The sequence below is a fragment of the Mugil cephalus genome, chromosome 20, assembly GCF_022458985.1.
Source record: "Mugil cephalus isolate CIBA_MC_2020 chromosome 20, CIBA_Mcephalus_1.1, whole genome shotgun sequence".
NCBI classification, from domain to species: domain Eukaryota; kingdom Metazoa; phylum Chordata; class Actinopteri; order Mugiliformes; family Mugilidae; genus Mugil; species Mugil cephalus.
The window spans coordinates 11,000,117-11,027,087 of NC_061789.1; the positions used below are offsets into that span (position 1 = coordinate 11,000,117).

At 44.8% G+C, this 26,971-nt stretch overlaps 1 protein-coding gene across 4 annotated transcripts; it reads right to left on the minus strand.

Annotated features, from left to right (window-relative positions):
* Window positions 1-2,760: 2,760 nt before the first annotated feature.
* Window positions 2,761-26,838, minus strand: wizb (WIZ zinc finger b). Of its 4 annotated transcripts, none has more exons than XM_047571440.1 (17): window positions 26,689-26,838; window positions 26,056-26,227; window positions 25,775-25,973; window positions 25,482-25,557; window positions 23,786-23,925; window positions 22,076-23,686; window positions 20,620-21,060; window positions 19,122-19,556; window positions 15,367-15,552; window positions 14,505-15,047; window positions 13,929-14,411; window positions 13,323-13,823; window positions 12,077-12,646; window positions 11,766-11,977; window positions 7,451-7,700; window positions 6,549-6,714; window positions 2,761-6,285 (listed from the first exon to the last, which is right to left on the minus strand). In XM_047571440.1, the coding sequence occupies exons 2-17, from the start codon at window positions 26,155-26,157 to the stop codon at window positions 5,895-5,897; spliced, it is 6,306 nt and encodes a 2,101-aa protein (XP_047427396.1). In that variant the 5' UTR covers window positions 26,158-26,227; window positions 26,689-26,838; the 3' UTR covers window positions 2,761-5,894. The 4 variants fall into 4 exon arrangements, with proteins under 4 accessions (XP_047427396.1, XP_047427398.1, XP_047427397.1 ...); XM_047571442.1 differs by having other exon boundaries at window positions 26,056-26,224; window positions 26,689-26,810; XM_047571441.1 differs by lacking the exon at window positions 26,689-26,838 and having other exon boundaries at window positions 26,056-26,662.
* Between the last annotated feature and the right edge of the window lie 133 nt (window positions 26,839-26,971).

Sequence of the window (26,971 nt, forward strand, 5' to 3'; positions counted from 1 at the left end):
TCTCGTCCCGGTAAAAGCGTCTTATCGCAGCGAGTTTCCCACCAGTAGACGACCTGAGGGGAATAAAAAGCAATGATCCACACAGATGTTCTCAGGGACATAAGACACTTTTGTCCACTTGGACGAGCGTGGGAGCAGCTTGTCCAAGTAAAACAACATAGAAAAAAAAAACTACAAACATTTCTGGTCAGATATTTTCAGTCTGCCCACGCTGTAAAGTCAGTGCATAACGTGTTGTGACAGAAAATGTAAACTGACTGGGGTCGAACTCGTTAGCCTGAGGTTGATAGATTGTTCAAGTTAATAAGAATTGATCAAGAAGGTGACATTCTTGGTTTCAGGTCATAAAGGAAGTCGATAAAAGTCTGACATGTCATTTAGGTTCTTGCTGAGTTTAGAAGCAAACATTCAGTCAAACAATCCTGGATTTAAAGCCGCTATAATAAATATGTTTACTTGTGCGTGAAATGTTTGCTCATTTTGACCATCCATTCAGCTCCACAGACCCATTTAGCGTCTTTCAGCTCCCTTTTTTTGTTTTCCATTTGGCAGGCTCATATCACATACGCACAAATATTATTTTGTCCTACATTTATGCCCAGCGATAACATGTCTTTTTAGGATCTTGTTGTAGTTTGAAAAATCACCGGTTGTTTTGCAGATATTTGCCGACACTCGGCTCCTGATTGGATCTTATCAGTCACTGCGTGTCCTTCCCCGACTCCTCACAGGACCCTCTTGGGTAAGAAAACAAACACAACAGCCTTGATTGAACATTGAAAACAAATTTCAGGCGTAGCCGTTGTCTATGCTAGTCGCCGCTGCGCAGGTTAAATCCGTCTCATGCAACAACGGCCTACATTTGTGTCATTTGTTGTCGTTATCCCAATCATGTGTTTTTAGCAGTGTTTTAGTCGGAACGATATTGTTTTTTTTGGTTTGTTTTTTGTTTTTTTAAATTTGAAACAAAAAATAATCACGAAAATGTTTTAGCTGCAGCAGGAAGTTTTCTTCGGTGAAAATGCTCTAAAAACCTGTTACACACCACCTCTCCTGCCTCGAACAGGAGACGGCTAAACTGAAAAACCAGCCTGGTGAATGTAACGCAGCTAAGAGGACGGTTTCTCAGCTGTTATGTGAAAATATTGCCGAGGTGACCAGAAAACACCAATCCAAATAAACGATACGTTGCTCCATAGCACTTTGTCAGTTTTTAATTTATAATGTATACGCATAACCTGCTGAAACAGTAATAAATCTGTCAGCTGATGTTATTTAATATTAATATGGCTAAATAATTACAGCTCTGCTGCTTATTTACACGTCCAGCACTTAGCTGTGATTTAGAGTCGTCTTCGTGGACAGTTACTTATGTCCACTGTTCACCCTTTCAGCAGCTAAGTGCTCAGCTGTGCTCAACAAGTAGTTGTTGGGTGATTGTTTGTTTAGTGAAACGTTTGCAATGGAAAAACTGAGTAAAAACCAAAACAACGAACTAAAAGGTGTTAAAACGCTCCATAGGTCTGGAACAACTGTGAACAGTTCGTTATTAATAGTTAACTGTGGTCCTACTGTAAGGACATATTTAAAATGACTCATCTTTTCTGGCAATCATTCAAAATAGTGGTTGTGTGCGTGTGTTTTTTCTGAATGAATGAGGTAAAACTCCGGTTATGTAAGAAGCCGTCAAATGAGTGGGCGGTCAGTCAGTGTGTCCAGGCCCGAAGGAATGTGGTCACAAGTGGCCCCGACCGCGTCCAAATGTGGTCTGAGAGATCGTCTCCCGGATCTAAACGTGTCCTGGGTGTGTTCAGGATCAGAACGTGCTGTATGTTAATGCCAGTTCTGAACTCTATGTACTCTGTGTAATTGCTTTGTTTTCAATCTCCTTGCGGCTCAGCTCAAGACAATTTCCCAATTAGGAGTATATTATACTCCTAATTAACTTTTTCCTCTGCCATTAAGCTTTGCCCTATCTGATTCAAACAACAATGCAAAGTAAAACTTGAATTGTGCCTCCACCTAGTGGTCAAACGTGGGTACAATCATGCAGTTTTAAAATAAAGCGGGGGTCTTCAATGTTTTTCAGGTTAAGGACCCCCAAACTGGTGAAAGATCAAGTAGGGACCCCATACCTGTTATATTAAACTCACCTAGAGCTATTAATAAATAAATATTATTATCATCTTGCATTCAATATTAAGCTATTCAAAAAAAAATACACAGGTTTAAATATTAATTTTTTAAGTGTAAAACATATAAAACGTGTATAAATATGAAATTAAAAAATAAAGAAAATAAACCAAAGCGATTCATTTTAGCCTAATATTACACTGGGACTGAATAGGCTCTCAGCCAATTGCGGTGAACCTGACAGAGTCGGGGTGTAATATGCTGCCTTGTGATTGGCTCAGCAGCGATAGGGGCGGGGCCTACTGTTTATAGGAGGCTTAGATTGACAGGTCTTAGCTAGTGTGACGCTCTGTGTCAAAGGGTGCGCTCTTAAACAGCTCCTGTATCGCTTAATGAGTGAATTGCTGGCTGAAAGATAACGTCTTCTGTCTCCATTTATCCCTTTACTAAAATATGTTGGATGTGCATTTAAAGAAATATAAATTTGTGGGGGAAAATTTAAAAAAAATATTAAAATGTCAAATCAACCAAAGATTTTGTGACCTCCCTGCAGTACCTCCGCAGACCACCTAGGGGTCGCAAACCCCCTGTTGAAGACCTAAGAAATAAAGGAAATAAATCCAAGCATGAAATTGAAATCACATTTATTGTTTGTTCTGGAGTTGATTCACTTAAAACTTAACCCTTTGTGTATACAGTACAGTTCTTCCCACAACTGCATTGTTCTCTTCTTAGTTACCGTCGTTTGTTTTTTGTCTGTTTTGTCTTTTAACACACTCATACACAGTCACACAAACATACACACGAATCAGCCGGCTGCACCGGCTGAGGCTTCATCAGGTAATCTTAAAAGGGAGCTCAAATGTGCCGGCCACATTACTCCGCCAACGCAGAGAGACAAGAGAGAGAATGAGAGAGGAGGATCATGTCTCACTTTGCAGAGTGGTCCCCTTTAAGGCCTGCTTATTAGAGTCCTTTGATACCAGGACGTGACAATCACATTGAATTTTTTTTTTTTTTTTTTTGTTTTGTTTTTTTTTAAAGTTTTTTTCCCCCCCTGCTCACGCTCAGTTACTCGCCGGCTCCCGATCCGCCCGACATTCTCACCAGCACCAAAAGTTTCAGCTTGGAGAGACTAAAGAGATAAAATGAAATAAAAAATACTCTAAAGATTCACCTTGCAGGACTGCAAATACAGAAATGCACAGAGCAATAAAAAATACAATGTTGAAATCAAATCACGATAGAGGAATTAAGATCACTTATTTTTCAACTACCTTGCTAATAGAACTGCTGATAGCTCTACTAGCATCAACAGCTTCTTAAGTACATGTAGTTATATAGTATGTGTCTATACTCCGTAAAAGGGGTTTGGAACCAACAGTCATGTTTGAAACATGGGAAACACTGGAACAAACTTTAAAAGGTCGCCAGCCTTCGTGGACCCTTTAGTTGCTGCTCCAGTTCTCGGTCGATATGAAGCAACGTAAAAAGAAACAGGCCGCAGACGTCAGCTGCAGGAGCCCGAGGTCAGACGTGTTTCTGTATTGGACATTGGGGGCGGGAGGGGGGCCCACAGTTCTCAAGAGCCCTGCTTGGAATCAAGTTTGGTTTGTGTTCAACTGGAATTAATCTAACCGACTCCCAAGAAAGCTGCTCCAGTAGTCTTTAAAAGTGGGAGAAGTCAACGGTGCTTGTAGTGGACGCACATCACCGCGGGTTCAGTCCATTGTTCTGTGTCTGTGGGAGGAGGGGGGGCGGCGACGGGGATGTGGGGGGCGGGAAAACTCGGTAGCTGTGCAGAGTTTCCTCCACCATCAGGTCCAATGTAAACAGCTTTTACAGAGGCAAGACCAGGAAGTAAACAGACTCTTTGGCACATCCTAAAACGACGACGGATGCAAATAAGTCCTGATCAGAATACTGAACAGAGCGGCTCCCGTGTTTAGGAGACGTCTTCCTACCGAGCAGGTTTACTTCTTTGAAGCAGGAAACAGATGCACATTTTTTTTTTTGTTTTTGTTTTTTTGTTTTTTGTCGCGTATGGAGACGCACAGACACGCGCTCACAATGTGGCGCTGACGGGGGGAAGAAAAAAGCGCACCGCTGAAACTGTTCTCAGACATTCCCAAGTCAGCTTTTTAACGACCACCGCGCCCACATTCAAGATGCAAAACAATTAATAAATAATTTGGATTACATTTGAGGGGAAAAAAAAAAAGACAAAGACACTGAATTGTAAAACTAAAAAAGAAAAAGTGTAACCTTGATCGCTGTGGCCTCACTTCAGGTCAGGTGTTCAAGATTAAAAAGCCGCGGAGGCGGAACATCATGGACCTTCAGCTGCATCGCAGGATGGGACGTTAGTTTGTTTGATTGTGTACGAATGTGTGCATATAAGGTTTCAATAGGTGCTTTGAGCTACATTCAAGCTAAATGTTTACATATATTTGGGGACAGTATTACATTTTCCCTTTTTGGGTGTGCTTCCACTTCTTGCTCCTTTAACCAATCAGAATTAGTCGACCCAATTAAATGGGCATTAAGTGCTAAGTGCCTTTTTTTTTTAACACTAAGTGTTATCACATGTTTAAAGTCTAAAGACTAGCATGATTAGAAATCAATCGCAGTCAGGACCTTTTGGTGAGAGGCTGAAGCTACTAGCTAAAAGAATTGGTCTCACAGGTCTTGGCGACAGATGGAAGTGCGGGACGGGGGCGGAGGGGGGGGGTAAAGTTTCATAAAGGGCTACGTTAACCCCCTAAATCGCCCACTGATTCGGAGCGGTACAGCAACGGTCCACATCTGGACATTCAGTATAAACAAGGCAAACACACTGGTTCATCTGTACTCGTAACCTCGGACAGTTCCCACGATCGCCCATCCTCGGTGCGCAGATAAGCCAGAAGAGCTTCATTCCCACGGTAACGGGACTTAGTAACAGTCTAGGAAGCTGCTTCAAAGGTGCTTCGGGCTCGGAGGGCTCTTTGGAGGGAGAGCGCTCCTCCTAAACAACACTTTGTGAAGGCCGAAGGAAAGAAACTGGCGGATGAGTTCAGGTTCTCAGTCATCCACGTCATCGTATACACCCACCCCCCCAATCAAAAAAAACAAAAAACAACTGAAAACCAGAACAGATGGACTTGTAGAGTTTCTTGAAGATGTTTCATCCAAGAATCCATTTCTAAAAGACTGGTGAGGAGCTTTTAAATAGGAACAACTGTGAATATTGCATGACTAGGAATTACTAGATTTCTTTTTTCCAACCACATTTCTTGAAGACGACGGTTCCCCGCTACCCTTCCAGTTTTTAATAATGCAGCGTTGGACAGTTCTTAACCCAATTTTAGTAGTTTCTGCTTCAGTCTCCTTAGATGTTTCCTCTCCTTGATGCCAATGATCCGACCCTTCTCTACTACCAACATCTCTTCCACAACCACAGGATGTGTCTTTCCACGTGGTTATTTAAGGAATGAGAAGTTACTCGTTGCATCAGTCGGGGTTAAATAACTTGTTGCCAGCTGAAAGATAATCACCCATGTGCTAATTATCCAATAGGAGACCCTCGTCTACAAGTTTCTGATGAGAAACACCCACAGTTGTTCCTATTTAAACCCCAACTCCACACCGGGCTTTTAGAACTGTAAAGGCGACTTGGATGAAGCTTCTTCACGAAGCTCAACATGTCCAGTTGCTCTTGCTTTCAGCTTTATAGAATAGGTGGACGAATAGAAAAGAGAAACAAGGGTGGAGGTTGGAGCTTATGCGGTCGGTGTGGGGAGGGGAATGGGAGTCAGCTGCTCCTCTGAGACCTTCGCTAGCTCTGTGGCAGTGACGGCGGGCTCGGCCGGAGGCGTCGGGGAGCGGCTGTTGGGGGCCGTGGTGCGGGTCGGGGTGGAGGCGAGGGCAGGCGTGGTAGAGGTGGTTCTGGAGGTAGAGGTGGAGGCTTGGGCGGAGGCCTGGACCAGAGCCGGGTCGTCGTTGGCGGCGGCTGCTGTTGCTGCTGCTGCTGCTGCTGCTTCTGCTTCTGCTTCTGCTGCTGCTTTGGGAGCAGGCGACTTGTTGTAGTTCATCTTGAGAATGTGCTGCTGGAGGTGTCTGATCCAGTCCTCCTGCACCGACAGCGGGCCGTGGAACTCTACCTCACAGAAACTGAACCAGACAGAAGAATTAGGCCAACCAACACTACCAGTGGCTGAAAACTTAGAAATGGTTCACTCTCTTCTGAATATAGTGCATTAGCAACTAAAAAGTGGAGTATGGCACAGCAGGAGGTGGGGAGGGAGGGGGTGGAGATCGCTGCTGGGGGATTAAGGAACTATTTAAAATTGAGCCAGAGAGTTCTGCTAAAGCTACATCCCAAAATGTTTTCTCTTGAGCCGCCGGGAAGCTCCGACACGCAGGTTTTTACTCACCGGCACTTCAGGGTGTAGAACTTTCCCACCAGTTTGACCAGCGGGTACGAGGGCGGTTTGGGCACCAGGGCGGGGACAGTGCCTGTGCGTGGAGGTTTAGGAGGCCCGCTGTCCCTCTCTGTCCCGTCTGGACAAGACGGGTGCTTCAAGGGCCGACGCTCGAAACCTTTCCGAGGGGAGAAGGCAACAATCAAACTCAATCTGACTCCAGTTCAACTGTTAAATCAAGAACCTGTTTTTAACCCCCAACATCATAACTAACACTGAATTCATTAATTTGAAGATGAAGACTTGAGTGTTCGGTGTTCACAATGATTCTGTCTCTGTCCATCTTTTAAAAACCTTCTTTGGACTCACCATCTCTACCATTTGGTCCACTGAACTATTTTAAGGTCTCGGACAGAAAAGTTGGCTCAACCATGGACTACTTTTTACCGGTTGTGTTGTTACATCTTAGTTCGACCCATTGGCTATGTTACTGTCCCCCTTGAAAACTCATCACCTGAGGAAAACTTTAATTATTCCAATCAGATCGAGAGTTAACTTCAGGGGTCTGCAACACTTTTCAGGCCAACGTGGGGGAAAGATTTTGGGGAAAATTAAAAAAAATATAAATAAAAAATGTCTAATCAACCAAAGATTTTCATGGACCCCCTGTTGAAGACCTATGGTTCACATGGTTATCAAGAGCTGATATTTCCTATTGGACAGATAAACAAAAGTTTACACCACCCCTCTCAGTCTGACTGAAAAGTCCTTCAGACGGGTCAGTCTGTTCTGTTGGAGGTGGTTTAAGTCATAGTGTTACTTGACAAACTGTAATAAATTAGGTATAATATATTATATCGCACATTAATATATACTGAATGAGTGCACTACATGAAAAATGCATCGTCACGTACCTCTGGGCAGGCGGACATTCAGCTCACTGCGCGCCACCTGTGCTTGAAGAGGGAGCCCGCCAACGAGCCGCGAGAGGCCAGGACTGCTGCGACCGCCCCTGACCGGAGCGTCCTGGAAGTTGTTGCCGGCGTCAGCCTCTGCGGTCCTGGAAGAGCCCTGGGTGACGTCGCGGCTCAGCGGCCGCACCAGGCTTACAGCCAAAGAAGAAGACCACTGAGAGGAGGAGGAGGAGGAGGAAGAGGAGGCCTTCTGTGATGGCGTGAAGAGGACATGAGCAGAAGGTGAGAGGTTACTCTTCTGAAAGATGGAAAAGAATGAGTGATACTACAAGCAAAGGGCCTTCAACATTTTTCAGGCCAAGGACCCCCAAACTTATGGAGAGATTAAATATGCACCCCCTACCGATTTTATGTGTCGGCCTATTGCTATTTATAAGTATACATCATTATTATCATCATCATTTTGCATTCAATATTAAGCTATCTGTTTACTAAAATAAGTTGGATTCATGTTAATGTGCATTTAAAGAAATTTTAATTTGTGGGGGAAATTTAAAAAATATATCAGAATCTCTAACCATCCCTGCAGTACCTCCATGGACCCCCTAGGGGCCACGGATCCCCTGTTGAAGACCTATGCTATAAGCTGTATATTAGGCAAACACTGACGGGTCCTCGTGTATTTACCTTGATGCTATGTTGTTAAGCATTTTGGACACAGTTTTTTTTTTTAAACTGTTCAATGCTGTTATAGTCTATTGTTTTTGTTTTGAAAATACTGTATATCATACACTGTCTGGCGAAAAAAAAAAAAAGTACTATTCAAAAGTTTTCTGTAAGATCAAAGTTGTGTGGTGGTAAGATATGCTAGCTAAACCGACTGCTGGCTATAGCTAAACCAAGCTAAGTGGCTGCTGGCTACAGCTAAGCAAAGCAAACTGGTTCCTGGATATAGTTAGGCTAAGCTAATAAGCTAATTGGCTGTTGACTATAGCAAAAACAAGGTAAATGGTGGTTGGCTAGAGTTAAGAGCTAAACTAATGACGGGGTTTTCAAATATGTTCAGTCCAGAGCACCTGCTGTCATGTCTTCACGTGTAGTTGAACAGCACATCTTCAAACGCCAGTCTGCTTTGAAGTATTTGCCTGGGAGAGACCTTGCTGATGCCGTGTAACTGCCTCGTGTCTTGCTGTTGCTGTGCTCAGTCTCAGCCTGTGACATGAAACTGTCCTCCACAACCTCACCTTGGTAGCAGAGTTTGGCTGTTCCTCAACCAAGTAGTTTTAAGCCTCCTACACAACTGTTTCTGTTTCAGATAACGACTGTGTTTCAACCTACACGTGTGACATTGATTAGTGTTAACACCCGTTTGATATAACTGGTTGATCATACACCTGACTACAATCCTGCAAAATCCCTGAATTTGTGCAAATGTACCAAGACGAACTGATGCTGGTTTTGTAAGACAGTTACACCAAATATTGATGTGATTTAGATGTTTCTTTTGTTCACTCACTTTGTATTTTGTAAATTGATGAAAATAAACAATCATTACTTATATTTTTGAAAGCATTCTTAGTTTACATAACTGAGCTAACAGGCTATGGCTATGCTAAGCTAACTGGCTATGGCTGATTTAGCTACATATAACTGTACAGTTTTTAAGTTCGGGCAGCCCTACATATTTTTTTTCCCAGTGTAATTAGGTGAGTACAATCCTGCAGCCATCCCAACTTAAAATAGCCCTTCTCTAAATGTTAATCCACTTGTAATTTCACAAAATACAATCACCGCTGCCATGAAAAATGGCAGCTGTGGAGCACTGCGGAAGTCACATTTGTCCAAGAAAACTTAAGGCTGGACGCCTGCGAGTCAGAAAGGCAAAGCAAACATTGCACAACAACACTAAATATCAGAAAACATTTCTGCCTGCAAATGTCACGCAGTCAGTCAATACACACAGAAAGGGTTTTCTACCAGAGGACAATGAGCACAAGCATAGTCCAAAAGCTACTTCAGTTAACAGAAGCTGAAGCTTTTTTTTTTTTTTTTTTCAAAAAGTGCTAACTGTCCCCAGCCCTGAACTGAAAATACGTTTTTTTTTTTTTTTTTCCAGCAAGCTCAAAAACATCAATGATGTCCAAGAAAAACTTACCCGGTGTTAGTGTTAGTTGTAACAGTCATGGGGACTGAATGAGTTGGTGTTTGTGTTTTATATGTGTTTATGAAACACAGAAGTTGTCTGAATGTGGGTGTTCAAAACTTGTGCTAACGCAGAGGCAAAGACTCAGAGTTGGCGAGAGGCAAGTATCTTTATAATCTGATTAGTTTGTATTAGAGGTTTTAATATTTTTCCCCAAAAGAAACATTGGGATGTTGCAACACAGAAGTTTCAAAGCTAGTTTGTCTTTGTATGTTCTTTTAAAGTCACATGTCCTAAAAAATATAGCATATACTCTCTGAACCACGTATCATGCCACTTTTCATTTAAGCCAGAAAACTGGACATTAAGAACAAATACAGGTCAATATGAAACCCCTTCATAGGTGCTGTAATCTACTCTCTTGCTCTCGTGTTAATTTCATCTTATTTGTAGTGAGGTTACACCGCAAAATTCCCAGCGCAGCTCCACCCAAATTCACCCTGAGGACACGTCTAATCAGCCAGAACAAAACCATCTGTGAGGGTGTACCAGGCGTTAAGAATTATCTGAGCTGTTCAGGGTTTCAAAATTGTCACTTTTTCATCACATCTTATTACTCCCTTTTTTTTATCTTTTGACGAGCTGATTAACATACACACGAGCTGATAGCATAAACTATAACTGGTGTTATACTACTTGGCTGAATTTGTCCATAATATATATTTTTAATACTTAAAGCAGACAAAAATACATAAGTTTACCTGTGAAAAGTAGTTAATTATTAGCTTTTAATCATTATGTACCACTGGAAACAGAATGTTAATTCACATTATTCTCATTACTTACATACATCCAGCTGCAGCCTGACAACAAATATTAATGAATCTGCTAATTATTTTCTTGACTAATTCTTTTTGTGAATATGACCATGATATCATCTTTAATTCAAACCAGTTGAGTTTATGTTGACATAAGCCAAAGGAAAAGCCTGAACTATTGATGGGAAAAAACCTTATCATATAATTAACTGATCAAACACACTCACTCGCCAGTTAATTAGGTACACCAGTGAAAATGAATACAATGAAATATAACAGTCCTGCAGTAAATCCCCCTTTATGACTTTTCTAACGTTCACTCCACAACTTAAGGTGTTTTCTCTTAGAGCTTGTTCCAAAATATGCACCATCCCCCCAAGTCATGACAACAGTCTCCCAAATCAAGAGAACAAAAAATTATTATTATTTATAATAAATATTTTAACAAACGCCGAATTTTATAACATTCACAAAGAAGCGATTTCGTGCAGGACTGTCATATTAGAATGAATTCACAATCACTAGTGTATCTAATAATAAACTGGCAAGAGAGTGTAATTACCAATTAAGCTTATGTCAATTAATGGTCTGTTTGGCCATTTTTAATCACGTCTTCACCAGCTAAGTTGGGTCTTACGTCTCCAGAAAGAAAGAAACCTTTACAATACGATTACAAGGACATTTAAAAGGTAATCTGTTCTGTATGTATGCCACATCACGGCTCAGTGAAAAAGGTGTGACAGTGACGCAAATGCACCAGAAACTAATTCAGGAGAGAGAAGAGGGGGGGGGGGGAGAAGAAGAAAAAAACATACATTTTCCTTCTATCAACAGCATGCCATAATTTATCAGAAGATGAAACATAAGCTGCCAGGCACCCTGGTTACTATGGCAACTATCAAGTCAATAGCAGAGTTGTTCTGGCATCTGTCCCCACAGTGATTTTTTTTTTTTTTACTGGGTGTAAAGACACAGGATCTACAGTAAGGCTCGAAGCTGCGAGACAACACGTCTGAAGCTTTCCAAGACACAAAATGTCTGTCGTGCCACCAGCTGAGGCTTGTTAGATCTCTGAGCATGATGCCTATTCACAGACACAGCGAGGAAAGTGAGGGTGTCAGGAAAGTAGCACAGTGGGTTATGATCTTTTATTGTGTAGCTGTTAAGCTTCTTTGGTAGTTTCATCCACTGATATTTTCTCTGTGGAAAGGGACCCATTCACAGAGGGAACAATAGATTTCACTCAAGTGTCGGAGGCCAAACTTAAAATCATGAATCTGTTAACAGAACCACTTGGACAAGTCGGAGTTTTGACACTGAAATTAATGATTAACAGCTATCTGCTACTCCTCACCTTCTTGAGGGCAGTGCGGTTACCCTGCATGTAGCTACGGTGCATCTCCAGCACCTTCTGCGGCTTGCTGCGTATCCAAGCGCTGAGCGTCTCGATCGGTGATCCATTTACACACCACTCCGTCACGCCAAACTGCCTCAGGTGGGCTCGTGCGTGGCTGGCTAAAGCTTTACGGTTCTCAAAGTAGAAGCCACAAAGTTCACAACTGGGATCTGGAAAAAAACAAAAAAATAACATGGAATACCTTCTTTTAAAAGAGTAATCAGCATTAAAATACCTGATTCAGACGAACTGAAAAAGCTACAACTCACCTTGGTGCCCATGCTTGTCTGGGGAAGGCTTTCGTTTGTAGGAGAAATCATGTGGAAGAGATGAGAAAGTCTTAAGCTGATGTGGCGATGATTTGGCACCCTCCACTGACTGGACCTCTTCAGACAGAGGCCTCTTCCCCAATGGAGACATCCTGAAAAACTTCCCTGCAGGTGGGGCAGATGACGCGGACCCCAAGCCCTGCTTATGGTGCTTTGATCCCGACTGCAGCAAATTGAGCGGAGATTTACGGAATTTGGAGGACTGGTAAACAGAAACGGGAAAACCGTCTGAGCTGCTGGTGCCGCTGGTGTGCTCCCACAGTGGACTGCCGGCCCCTCGGCTCGACTCCTTCTTCACTCCCTGGTCTGAGCGAGAGGAGCCGCCCATCCCTCTCTTGTGCATCACCTCCCTCAGAGTGTCGATTGGCGAGCCGTTGACGGACCACTCGGTAATGCCCATTTGCCGAAGGTGGGAGCGGGCGTGACTGGAGAGGCCTTTGCGGTTCTCGAAATATTCACCACAGAATTCACAGCGAATATCCCGCGTGGGCTCCACTTCATGGGCCATGGCTAAAGAGAGACCAGGAGAAAACATGCACCATATTAAAGCAAGCAAAGGATTAATTAATAGCCATCCACTAAACTGTCAATATGGTCTACTACTGGGAAATAGATGGCAGGCTACTACTGACAGGTACATTTCTGTGTTGGATTAGTTCTTGCAGAGTCACACAAGAAGCTCAATACTGCTGCCTTCTCTGTAAGTTAGCATCACAAGCTAGCGAACTTAGATTGGCACAAAGACTGGAAACCACTGGAGAGAGGTTGTCTGACTCTGTCAAGAGGCCAAAACTGCACAACAGCAACTCTGTGTCTTAAAGCTCTGTCTTGTTTTTTTTAGTATTTGCACAAAGACACAAGTGTAACTTGAGGTTTGATGCTCAGTTCCAACTATTTCTTTTCCAGATCCAAGTTGCTGCTTAATGCTTAGAAACTGGATCCATCCTAAAAAGTGATTGAAGCACACTACTATGCATTATAGTTGGTTGTTTTAGGAGCAGAAGGAAGATATTGCAGGTCAGAAACTAATCTTAGGTGGATTCTGTTAGCTACCTAGCTAAGTCGTAAAGACGTGGGTGGTATCCATTTTCTCATGAGAGAAAGTATTTCTGTAGTAGTATAAGTATCAAGCTATTCCTTTTTAACTGCCGAGTAAATACTGGAGACAAAACGGGATTCAAGTTACCAAAGTTGAGCGGGAACACATTGTCAGAGCTGCTCCAGTTAGAGTTGAGCGATTCGGGAGAAAAACTTCCAGACCTCCCCGAGGCGCCGGGTGTGGTGACCTCCACCTGCACCGGCTCAGGCTTCAGCTTGAGAATCAGCCCGCTAGAAGACGGCGCCGAGCTGGACTTTGACGCGGCAGACTGGTGCGGGCTGGAGGGGCGGACAAAGGTGAAGGGCAGCCGACCCAGGAGGGTGGCCGAAGGAGACGAGGAGGCGGACAAAGGGGAACGGGGGGGTCCCGGAGATGACGGAGGTGGAGTTTTGTGAGGTTTCAGAGGAAGGGCGCACGGCAAACCCCGTCTTGTGATGATCTCCCTCAAGGTGTCGATTGGGGAACCGTTGACGGACCACTCCGTAATGCCCATCTGGCGTAGGTGGGAGCGGGCATGGCTGGAAAGCCCTTTGCGATTCTCAAAGTATTCCCCACAGAATTCACAGCCTATTTCTTTTGGAGGTTCACCTAAGAGATGAGAAAATGACAACAGAAAATAACTTTACTGCATCCAAAGTCCACTTTACGTAAAAGTAGCCAGGTATGTGATCGGTTCTTTGGAACAACACTCACTGTGCGGAAGGGCCATGAGCTCCCCACTACTGAGGCGGAAGACCTGCATGGAAGAGGACTTGAGACGCTTGGTGGGCGGGCCAAGTAAAGACGAGGCGGAGGAAGAGGTAGCACTGGAGGTTGACCCACTCCCAGTCGTAGTCACCTTGTAGAGGAGTGATGAGGAGGAAGAGGAGGAGAGTGTCAGCAGAGATTGCTTCTGGGAGGACAGTGTGTTGGTGGTGGCGGTGGTGGTGTTGTTGTTGCTGTTGAGGCCTCGTGGTTCTGTGTGGCTGTCAAGTTGCAGAGCACTGGCTTTGTGCTTGAAGTCATCGGTATCAATGAGCTGGTTCAGGAGGTCGATCGGAGAGCCCTTGGATTCAGAGTACTCGACCCCAAAGTGCCGCAGGTGGGCTCGTGCGTGGCTGGATAAGCCTTTTCGGGTCTCGAACCAGGCACCACATAGCTGACAAACAATGTCCTTGTTGGCGTCCACCTCCAGTGCTGCAAGTGGAGACACAAATAAAAAAAAAATTTAGACCTAGCAGGACAATGAACAGTTACTGAAAATACTTGAGTCAGGGGAGTGAGACTTACTAAGGTTGAGAGGAGCGTCATTCTCCTGTGGTGCCCAGAGGGGTTTGGCGGTTGTGATGGTTGCCGGGGCAGAGAGGTTAGAGGTCAAGCTTTTCATTCCCCCAGCCTTGTGCTCGGAGGAGCGCAAGGGGGAAGACACGGGCAGCAGAGAAGAAATGGGGGCTTTCTTCACCACTGAGGAAGGGGATCCAGAGTGAGCCGGAGCTGGAGAAGCACCAGGAGAAGGCGTAGGGGAGGAAGGCGGCACGGCTTTCGCTGCTTTGGCCAGGACGGAGAGAGGGATGGGTTTCTCGTCAAACTCCATGTCTTCTAGGTCCTCATCTTTCGGGACGACGCGCGGGGGGCAATCCTCGGCCGTGAGCGGCTCCAGGAGAGACGGGCTTAGCTCGCCGCCTTCGTCGCACTCCTTGGCGATCTGGCGGAGGAGGTCGACGGGGGGGCCACTGTTGATGCCCAGCTGGCGCAAGTGAGAGCGGGCGTGGATGGAGAGTCCCCGCCTCGTCTCAAACCGAGCTTCGCACACCTCACACTTCAAGTTGTGGACTAGAAAAGAAAAAAAAAAAACAGTTGATGAACACGACATTGAGCAACGGCAAGTTTGAAAGCCTGGGATTCTCTTAGGGCTGCTCTTCTTATCTACATTTTCACCCAGCCTGCAGTAACACAACGTTAGAGGTGTTCTTATTAGCTCCTAAATACACCTCTACCGCTCAGGATTTCCCTCCGGACAACACTCTCAGCACTAACCTAAGGTCACTTTTACAATTTTCCCTCTGACAGCTATGATGAGGCTTGGCCGTAGCAAATCCAATCCCTTGTCAAACACTCTGGAGGTCAGCATTCCCAACATTTCCCCCCTCACCCTTGGTGTCCGCATCCTCCCCAGGAGAGAGGCTGTCGGTGTCCACGCTGCACAGCCTCGTTTTCCCGGGACTGGGGCTCAAACCGTCCAGCGCCAGAAGCTGCTGCAGCTGCTCCTCCTCATCGTCATCATCATCATCATCGTCGTCGTCGTCCTCCTCCTCCTCGGCTGCCTCCTCATCATCACCTAAAGCCCACACACAAGGAATTTGTCCCGCGCTAATTAAACTAATTAATGATACACACAATGAACTGATGAATGAAACTTACAACTGTTTTGCAGTTTTTAAAAATGAAAAGGAATTGGCAAAGAGGCGTGAGCAACTCAGTCCTTTGAGCCTGCACTGTAATTTCTCAGTCCTTTCAAACAGCGGCGCATTATAACATGAAAAATGTGCAGGAAAAGGGAGGTGGGGGTGGTGTGGGGGGGGGAGAAGAAAAAAAAATAAATCAAGTAATGAAACCCTGTCAGAAAATAAATAAAGAAATAAATAATAAAAAGTGATAATTGCACTACTGTGCGAAACGAACGCGGCAGCCTCGCTTCCCCGCAGTCAGACATTCCTGGGACAAAAGTGCCATTTTCTGCGACAAATCGGTAAATCAAAAGAGACGTGGAGACAGACAATGGTTTTTGTCTGGTGGGCGGCTCTGCGCTTGTCAGTTCATCTCTTGACTGTAAAAGAGCGGCGATGTGACACCTCGGAGCGCAGCGTTATAACACCATTTAGGCTATTAGAAATTGGGACTGTGTGAAGTAAATCGGGGAGAGCACTTATATATAGCAATTTATATATATAAAACAAAGAAAATTGTTATTTTTTTCCAAAAAAACAACAACAAACGGAGCACTTCGGGCGCATCCAGGCACAGAAAACAGTGCGCAAACCCCGACACTTCCAAGTTAACTTCGATTATACTTGGTTGATAAGTTGCAACGCGATTCCTACACTTCTCAGTCCGCGAAGTTGCAGTGACTCCCGAGCAAAAAACGCACGATCAGTTTGTTAGTAGAAAACGCGCACATGAGAGCACGGCGTGTCCTCTATCAAAAATCAAAGCAAAGTAAAATGGCGAGGATTGGGCAACTGTAGGTAATTTTAGAGATCCTGCTGCATTGGAAACACTGGACGTCATTCGAGGCGTGCGGAATGAATAAAAAAAAAAGAAAGAAAAAAAACGCGCAAAGGCACAAACTATGACAGCACAGCGAAATATGGATTACAAAATAAATCATCCGCGAGGAAGACAAGAGGGGAAAAAAAGGGGGAGAAAGAGAGAGCAAAACCCGAAACAATAACAATGACCTGCTTTATGGGCTTTTGACATCCGTGTCATGGGCTACCTGCGCGGCTCGCATTGATTTTCCTCACATGATAAAAGAGTTTTCTAAATGGCTATAATGTGACAGAAGGTGCGGGTTGAGACGTGCGGGGTGCGACGCGTGATCCGAGGGCAGGCGGTGAACACGGGAGGAGGGTGGGGAGGGGGGAGATCACGGCGCGCCGTACTCACCGGTCCGCAACCGCAGTGCATCGGACTCCCGGCAGCTGAAGCCAGACAGTTTTTCCGCTATTGTTTGGGTCTGCGGGGAGGTGGAAGCAGCCATTTTGCCCCCATATGCACCGCTAAGCTAAGGCGTGACCAATCGAGTGGAGGCGGAGGTTTGGGATGAATGCAACTGAGTGCCACATCAACCATGGGCATCAGGGTCTCTCTCTCTCTCCCCCCCTTCTCTCTCTCTCTCTCTCTGTCTCTCTCCATCTTTAGATTTATCGTCTCCTGATTCCAACACACAAGTGTCACTCGGGTCAACCAATCCTTTCTCGACTAAGATGATAAAAGGAGCTCACTTCCAACTGCATCTGTCTGCATTTTAACTCCTGGCATCATTGCAGAAATAGCTCCGCGCACTCACAAGGTCAACAGAACAATCAGAGTATCCAAAAAGAATGAAAGCAAGAGAGAAAAAAGGCTCGTTTTAAGAATGAACCGAGACCTGGGTGAATAACAGAAGTGATTCGTCAATCTGCGATTCAAAAACGACTCTCGCCGATATTTAAAGCAAGACTAGTGGCATTAAGATGATAGTTTCTTGCTCCAACACAGTTGTAACTCATCACAGAATGGACATGATGTTGTTAGTGGGGGCTTTTGGGTCCTACGGGTTGGGCCTCCGTGGATCAGGCTTGTTCTAGTGCATCCCACAAATACCGGATCAGTTTGGGATCTAGTGAATCTGGAGGCCTTGTGCTGTTCTTCATGTTTTCCTAAACTGTTTTTGTCTGTGTCAGGCTGCATCCTGCTGGGGATGGTTGCTGTCATCAAAGAGTGTCATTGCTATGGGGTGGGGGTGTCTGGTCTGATCTAGGTGGGAGCTACGTGTCTAAGTAACACTCACACGAATGAATGCCAGGTCCATAAGTTTCCCAGGAGAGAACACTGTATTGTCACTAATGGTCAATGTGATTTACTTCCCCTGTCAGTGGTCGTAATGTTATGCCTGATCGGTGTAAAACAACTTTAACCTCCTGAGACCTGAGCTTTAGTTTGCTATGCAAACTATTTTTTTTTTTTATTTCTCCAAGGTATTTAGATATCAGTGGTACCTAAGAACTATAAAAATCATCTTTGAACTGGAAATAGTTTTTGGAAAATATTACGTCCTCATATGTGGACATGGGAATTATTTCACTGTAAATATAAAACTGACCATGGCTTTGCAAAGACAGTATTGCAAATAATGAATTCCCAATGTCCTCAAACGACTATTTGCTACTTAGCGAAGCTATAGCTTGTTACTGTTGATAGAAGTTGTTGCGTTTGCACATCACATTGAACTAGAAAAGTTACTAAGAATAACAAAACAAGTTTCAACTGTAAAATTTCATGAGGTTTTGTACCAAGTCCACTTTTGTTATGTCATCGGCTGCAGAATGAATCCAATGATCGTGTTTTTACGCCAACTAGAATCCAGTTATGAGGATAAAAGAAGAAGCTGCCACAAACTTAAAACTTAACGTCCCCATATGAGGACACAGGGTCTCAGGAGGTTAAAGAATCATAGACAATTGAGTAAAAGGTCTTGTATTTATACATCCCTTTTCAACCTACTAGTACTCAGCGGACTTTACTTGGGATTTATTGTGTTGTATTTCGGCATGGGACACATTTCCAGTGATCGAACCCTGGAAAAACATTCATAGTAAAAAACTTCTACACACATCTGGATAGTACCACAACAAATCACAGAGGAGCACAGAATATCACATTAAGAAGGTAAAGAGGAAATGAAACATACACGTATGTGTCCTTGTACTGCGAACTATATCCGACACCTTTGCTAAAGTCAAATATTAAAAAGTTGCTTAAATCCAAGATTTAAGAAGGTTATTTTTTTGTCATTTTCACCTGGCTTGTCTCTATTTTTCTAATACATCACTTTTTCTTTTCCCGAAACAGCACAGAAATTCAGCATGTTCAGATGATCTGTACGTGTACTATGTCACTGTTGCTCTTTGTCCATAAAGCCCCACCCAAACGATTGTATTGGCTCAACTCAGGGAGACTCCAGACCAACTTTCAATCACAAGAAAGTTGTAGCTGGTCTGACTTCCAGGTCTCTTTGTCAGGCCCTGGAGAGCCCAAGCAGTTCAACGCAAGCTGTGAAATCCATCAGCAACCAACAGAAAAAAAACTCACAGAGCCTTATAAATAAAATATGTCCCACTTTAAATTTAAAAAATGGTAACATACCTTCACTCTTGTTTGCATCACCCTTCTTCTTCCAGTGTTGAAGAGGTGCTGAAGGCAATTCATCAGAAACACTCCTTTCACTCGTCTCCCCTTCCAGCTTTACTTCAACAATTCCCTCCCCTTCTTGTTTTGTGTTTTTCCCCTCTTCATCCTCCTCCTCCTCCTCCTCATCCTCCTCCTCCTCTTCGTCCTCATCTGCCTCCTCGTCTTCCTCGGGAGTGCTCCGAGGGGGTGCCGTGGGGATTACGAGGTCGGGGCGGCTGGAGAACAGCTCCCTCAGGATGTGAATTGGCGAGATGGTGACGTCCCAGTTCGTGATGCCGAAGTCGCGGAGGTGGGCCCGGGCGTGGCTGGAAAGGCCGGCCCGGGTGTCGAAGCCGGCGCTACAGAACTCACAGTGCATCACGCTGAATGTGTCTGGGTCAAAGTTGGCAACTGTGGAGAGAACAAGCGAGGCAAGTTTTAAACCGACTGTGCAGGAAGACACCTCACGCCAGTGGTTCCCACACTTAAATCAAAGCTCTTACGGATTGCATTTGACACAGGCTGCATTGAAGCCTTTGCAGCTTAAAACGTGGTATGATATCACTCTAGGACGCCAACTTTCTACATTCATGGATCACAAAGGATTAATTCTACTGAGGAACCCCCTGATTTTTACTCCAACACCACAACTGTGTTGCCGTTTGCAACAGCCGTTAGCGCTCCTCTCTGTTTAGCAGATGTTAGCATGCTAACAGACTAAACCAAGATTGTGAACATACAGTTATGTCACGTTTTAACAATTTACTGTACTTGCAAGTCACTAAAAACACTACACAGCTGTTTCATCTGTAATACTCATAGAGAGGATTGCGCAACTTTAGAAAATTACCACACTGGCATTTGCAAGATAGCCAGTATAAATATAGCACGTACACACAACATAATCCACCAAGAATGTGCACATCACTTGTATTTACATTTACAATGCAGCTCCTTGCTCGATTACATCAGTGGCCAAAGGGATGCCTGCTTGAGCTCTTTTTGCCCATCAGCTATGAACTACTTGTCTGGAGCTGCCTGCATTTTCACCCCTGCTGCACAGACTACTGAGCTGCTGTCAGCCTTATGCAACTTTTGTCTAGATTTTCTCATGTAATTTGAATAATTTATAGAGTCCTGCAGCCTGTAGGAAGTTCAGACACTGTGGTAGTCCTGACCCTAGGGTTGAGAACCGCTGCCTCAGAACACGTTTCACATAAACTCTTCTACTAAAATTATTTCTTGTACTGAGGTTTGAAAACATGTGTTTTTTTTAGTATTATGACATATTGTAGCTAATATACACCTCTGCTCATGTTTTTCACCTTTGTACTCGCTTATTGTTACACAGTGTAGATATCAGGGTCATTATTCCGAGCATGTTCTAAGACAAAGAGGCTGAAAAGACAAGGTTGCAAATCTGCACAGACAACATCTACACCGCCTAGAGGAACACATGCAACAAGCTGCTGACCTTTCTTTTTCTTCTTCTGATAGGAGAACTTCTTCTCAATCGCGTTGACCTCCTCGGGGGATATGAAGTGACGCACATTGTAGCTGACGCCCACTCGGTTCAGGTGGCCCCTCACGTGATTGGCAAGCCCGATCCCGTTATGAAATCGATCGGGGCAGTAGGGGCATTTCCTCTCCACGCTCCTCAGCGCCTCCGTGTCCTCGTCGACCTCGTCTTTGTCTTCATCCAGGATGCCCTCTGACAGGAGGCGCCGCACGTGCTCCTCGTCAATGTCGTCGCCGTCATCATCGCTGTCAGTTTCCGCGGGAGCGGCTGTAACCCTGGCGCTCCTCCTCAGAAAGAAAACCCTTTCATCCTTCTCCGCTTCCTGCTTGTCTTCGTCGTTTACAGTCTTCTTAGGCGTGGGTGACAACGTGGGACTCTGCTGTGGTGAACAGTCATCTATCGGGAACATAAATCGCCACTGAATGAGGCAAATAACCAACAAATCCAAATCAATACATCAAACATTTTCATATTTTAACCATTTCTCAGAATTTAATAAACTCCAAATAGGCTACCAATGCTAACCACACATTAGTGCAGCTAGCTACCCTGACTGTTTGCTAGCTTTTGAATCTCATCATACTGGAGATTACTAGGTTTGTCTCATGAGAGATAGACGAGAGCTGGATTGTTTGTCCAATCAAATGACAAGTATATTTTTGTCACGACTTCCCGGATGGTTCCCTGGAACAATCCAAGCGGTGCGTTTACCAAAGAAGTGCAATCTAGTGAGTTTCTGTGTGCTCCGGCTTCCTGCCACAGTCCAAAGACATGCTTGTTTGGTTAATTGTTTCTAAATCGGTCGTAGCAGGTGTCGATGTGAGCGTGAACGGTTGTTTGTCTCTTTGTGTTAACGGTGTGATGGACCGGTGGCCTGTTCAGAGTGTACCCCATGTCTTGCCCAACAACAGCTGGGATAGCACGCTTTAATATTTACACATCTAGCACGCACGAATCACCCGAACCATTCATTCAGTCATATCTCAGTACACAAATGTAAAATCAATATGGACTTTTGGGTCCCGCCACCTATTTTTTTTTTACCAGATCTTTTATCAGGTCTTTTGAAAACCGCCGCCCGCTGGAGCTTAAAACAAAACTATGTGAGCTTAACAGTAAGTTGTGGCATGTAAAATCCACAAACAATGAGCTTAAAGACGATAAAACCTTCTGTAGAACTGCACAAACAAGAGTTGGTTGGTGGATTATGCTCTGGCGTTGTTACTACAAGCAGAACCTTTCCCGTATTATATGGTCACTGGAGCCAGTGTTTAACATTTTTAAAATTCAATCAGTGCAGCTTTAATATTTTCTGTAGGATCAAGTGCAATTCTAAAACAAAATCTCTAAGTCCGTGTCTCTGATTTAAACAACAAACAAGCAACTGGTGTTTTTTTTCAGTCGGACTCACCCGTGGTGGATCGTGTTCTGGTGTGAGGTTTAACTTCCTCGGGCGAGGCTGCCTCTTGCTGGGAAAGCTCATTGTTAAGCTGTCTGCTCTGATCTCGATCTGTCTCGTCCCCTTCGATCTCAGCTAGCTTGTCATCATCCATCAATGCATCAAACTTGTCCAGATGAGACCAGTTCTTCCCTCTTCTGCTGAATCTTCGGTTCCCTGGAGACTTGAAGAGTCTCTGGCTCGCAGGTCGAGCTCCAGCGCTGTTTGGGGTTGTGCTCTCCTCGGAGGCAGCGATTCCTCGCTGGATTTTGCCTTGAGCAGCATCACACAGCAGTCCAGACTCAGAGAGATGCTCAGAGTCCAGAGGGGGTTTTGAACTTTGCGCACCTACATTAGTCTCTTCATCCTGTCGCCCACTGATTGACTCTAGCTCTGGGTGAACCAGTGTCTGGTGTTCCCTCAGTATGGTTTGACATGAGGTCAGGAAGGCACAATGACCACAGGCCAGGGAAGTAGAAGCCGAACTTGATGGAGAACCAGAGGATATTGTGGAGATGGTGGGTTTTTTTCTGTTGTGGGTCTTGGAGTGATTAGATAGTGCTTGGGACGTTCTTGTGCTGAAGTTGCACTTGGTGCAGACAAAGCGGCGACGGTAGGAGACAACGCGAGTTTGTGCTGGGGTTCGAAGTGAATGAGGAGGAGTTGCGTCCAATTTAAGGACTGCTGGGTTTGTGTTGGGTGTTGAAATCGGGGCTGGGGACAGGGGAGGAGATCTGGTTATTTCTGGGTCTGGCACTGGCACTGAGACGGGGCCTGTATCTTGCACAACAGCATCTGCACTAATAAGCTTCACTGCTTTACTGTCCAGCGTTTCCTTGGCCTTCCCATTTTCATTCAGTTTCTCAATCTCCTCTAGGATTTTCAGACGGGACTCCTGGTGCTTTCTGTGGTGCTCTGCCAACACTAATCGATTTGGCAGGTTCCATCCGCACTCATTACACCGAAAACGGTTGCTCTTCCCGAAACGCCTGCCGCCCCCGGCACCACTCTGGCAGTGCTCAACCATGTGCTCCTGCAGGTGGACCTGCTTTTTGAAGTAAATGCTGCACTCCACGCAGGTGAAAATTTCTTTTCCTGGCTCCACCACGCTATCTTCTTCCCCTTTGTCTCTTTTCCCACCCCTGTCTCTGAACTTAATCGGCTCCACTGCACCTTCTCCGAAGCTGGCTTCCTCAAAGTCATACACCCCTCTGTCTTGATTCAGCTGAGCCATCTCAGCGGTTCTTGACTTTAAAGGACTCTGTGTTGCCAACTTGCCAGTCTCAGGCGAAGTGCGCTTCAAAGTGCCAAGTCCAGAGAAGGGTCTGAGCAGCACCCTTTTCTTTCTGCACCGCTGAATAAATGTGCAATGAGCCCATGGGGCCGGAGGGGGACTCTCCGGGTCCGAGTCTCCAGGGAAGGTGTACACATCTCTCTCGGGCTCCTTGGTTTCCTTTGCCTTGGGTCTTTTCTCTCCCTCCCTGTTGTCCGCCTCCTCCTCCATTTGGCAACCTTCCTTTGGTTTTACTTTGGACAGAAATGGCTCGGCTCCCTCAGATACATTCCAGACTTCGCTGTCTGCCACTGTGAAGCAAGCAGAGGAAATGTGAATGGAGGGAAAGATAAAACGGCAACAATAGCAAGCATGCAGGCAGATTTGTTTTTCCCCCTTACTGTACTTACATTCTGTTTGACCAAGCTGAGATGTATTTGGCTCCTCTGTTTTTGTGCTGTCACTGTGCCCATCCACAGAGTCAGACGTGTCAGTCTTACCGTAGAAGTGCTGCAGTTTTTCATTTTCTTGGTCATCCTCGCTATCAAGTCTGGACAGCATCGGAGAGGGAGAATATTACATTTTTAACGAGCGAAAGCAGCTTGAAATCAGTGAATGTTACATGTGTGAGCTTATTTCTCTCTCTCTACTCTTGAGGCCACCGCTGCCACTGAGGTCATGTCATGAAACGGGTATCAGCTAACTGGGAGTAGTGTAATCATAAACATAAACACAGTAGGAATGTTTTAAGCTCAAGTTCCCTAATTTTAGGTCAACTAAATAAATAAAGGACTTATAACTCTCACACTACATTTTTTTTCCTGGCTGCACAGAGAAGGATTTAAAACAACATTAATCCTTTATGTCTTTGCCAGGAGCTGGCTACAAACACAGCTGTCTAGCTAGCCCATAGTTAGCATCTGTGCACTTGTGCAATCAACGAAGTATGCAATAAAATAAACAATAAACAAAACTAAATAGACTTATAATTGGTTAGTTTCGGATTTGAATTAGTGAGCTGTAGAGTCTCTAGTATACATACTTTTGATAAGAGCTTTGCTGCAACCAAATATTTACACTTTGTACATTAAGCTAACCAGCAGGTGGATTCATACAAAGAGAAAAATTCCTGCCATTTCTGGTGGACACCAATTCATTCCGGATGATATTTCATTTCTTCCTGCACTAACACAAGAAAAGACTAACAGCGATGTAGCAACAAGCGACTATGAAAGTTTTTAGCAATGAAAAAACGTTAGCTTCCTGAAGTGGCAGCAGCTTGATTAGGAGCTTGAATCACTGGGTGTCATGTTGATGGCTTTATCTTTTTTTAAATAGTCCATACACTAACAATATGTTTAAGCTCTCCTTGTCTCACTCAGAAACATCTTTCTTTTTGGTTACAGATGCAACCACCGAATGGAGCATCCACTAGCTGTTGGCTACAAGCTACACGACTAGCTAGCAAAGATTGGTTGATTTTTATCCCTTTTAGTACTTTACCATCTTTCAAATACAACTTTATAGTGTTTATAAGAACTTCATTCACTAAACTGATGATGATGATGTGAGCTGTTCAGAGGACAATTCAACTGGGATCAAAAACATCTCTCAGTGTTGACTACTCTGAATTTTTTTAATCCCAAAATAAAGTCCCAGTGAAAGTGGTGGGACTTTTGCGCTCGGCTGACTTTGAGACAGACACCAGTATGGTATTCGTCTTCTCATCCAACACATCTCACATCTGGCTTTCGCTTCGTCAGTCTCTTTTATGTTGTCATCGACAGAGGAGTAACAGCGACGCTGTCCTCTGAGGCCGTGGAGTTAAACCTGTTTACAACAAAGTCACTTCTGTTGATTTTTCAGGGGGCTGTCCAGGTGGGTCAAGAGGTTCTTTCTTTCTTTTTTTTTTTAACCACAGTTTACCACAACAGAGCAGCTATGACAGACTGAGAGACTAGAGCTGAGCAGCTAGCTCAATAAAAACTACTTTAATTCCTGTTGTTATTGTCTTTGCAGGGTCATGACCTCAGTGTTAATAAAACCTTGGCTGCATATTTGTCATGTATTGAACTGGCTACTCTTAGTCCTCCTCCTCCTCCTCACCTGAGTCCAGAAGAAGGAGATCCCGGGCTGTGTGCAGCCAGACCGTGAGGGTTAGAAAAGTTCTGTAGCTCCTCCTCTGACGCATTAACAGCACACAAAACACACAACCACAGGAACATCACTCGACGGCTCGACAGTTAAAATCCACAGTTAAAACTAGTGTGCAGGTTACACAAGATGACTACAAGCAGACCGAGAAAAAAAAAAGAACAGTGAGGGGACGACGATGACCGCCAGGATCTACTTCTAGCAAGACGTGTGTGCTTTCTAGTTTACATCAAGACGGGTGTTACCATCCAGAGTTTCTTTCTCGGAGTCGGAGTCCCAGCTCAGGGAGGAAGGAAAGGCTGAGGACTTGAATCTCCTCTGTGCGCTCCTCCCCTGGTCGGCAGCAGGCTGAGGGCCTTCGGTCTGCTTGTCGCCCTCATCTCCATCTCCCCAGGAACATTTGGCAGACATTAGTCCATCTCTCAGATCTGGAGAACATGAAGACTAGTGGACATGATTAAGAAAGAAAGAAAGCATTAGTCATTGGTGGACTGTGGAACGATGGAGATAATAAGCAGCGTCTTACCTCTAAGGTGCTGTTGAGGAAGGTGGCAGGGTTTTGTGCTGAGGTGAAGGACGGGGGCCCATAGCTGGTCCCTGGGGTTAAAGGTTGCCCTTCTGGCTCCATGGTCCCCCAGAGAACAGTATGGAGTCCCACTGGTGACAAGCCGGCCTACATTGTGCAGCCTCCTCTTCTGCTGCAAACACAATAAGTTTTCTTTTTTCTCTCTTTTTTTGAAACTCTTGCAATAATCTATGTGTTTTAGGATGTTCTCTGTATTTTTGTTTTCCAGCCAGCTGGAATTTTTCTTTCTTTTTTTTTTTTTTTGACTGTCTGACCTATTTTCACAATATGTCTGGTCTTAAAGGATGAGCCAGAGCGCCCAAATGGTTACATAAATAAATGGCCTTTATATTCAGGCCCATGTCCTCCCTCTCCTGCTGATGGCCCCCCTCTAAAGAGAAAGGAAAAATGCCCGGGTGCATCAAGGTGTCCCACGGGTTGTTGCTTCAGAGGACGTGGCTCCTATCGATCCTCTGGTTGTCAGGTGATCGGATCAACGACGCATCCACCACATATTAAATGCCCCCAAACGCCCATGAGCTGCAGTTTTTTTTTTTTTTTTTTTTTTTTTTTTGGTAAGTGCAAAATACTCACTAGAAATCGGCCTGGTTTGCGGATCGCAGGGAAATGCTGGATGTTTAAGCAGCGGTCGTCATACTTTCAGGACGGAGCTGAAGGCTTTACGCCCCGGTACGATGCTCACCGGAGGCTCGGACTGTTCCCATGGAGAAACTTGGCTCCTTTTTTTTTTTAAGCTCAATCGCTGCTCAGGTTTTTTGCGTGGATCCCTTGGAGATGCCAGGCGGAGGACTCCATGTTATTTGGCTTGCAGGCACGCCACGGCAGCGTACGTAACGGCGTCAGGGAGGGCGAAGAG

Coding starts and splice junctions, on each gene's coding strand:
- wizb (XM_047571440.1), bottom strand. CDS start 26,157: ATGGAGCCAGAAGGGCAACCTTTAACCCCAGGGACCAGCTATGGGCCC. Junction 25,558..25,774: donor CGAGAAAGAAACTCTGGATG/GTAACACCCGTC, acceptor TTAATGCGTCAG/AGGAGGAGCTACAGAACTTT. Junction 15,553..19,121: donor TGATGCAAACAAGAGTGAAG/GTATGTTACCAT, acceptor TGTGGGCTTTAG/GTGATGATGAGGAGGCAGCC.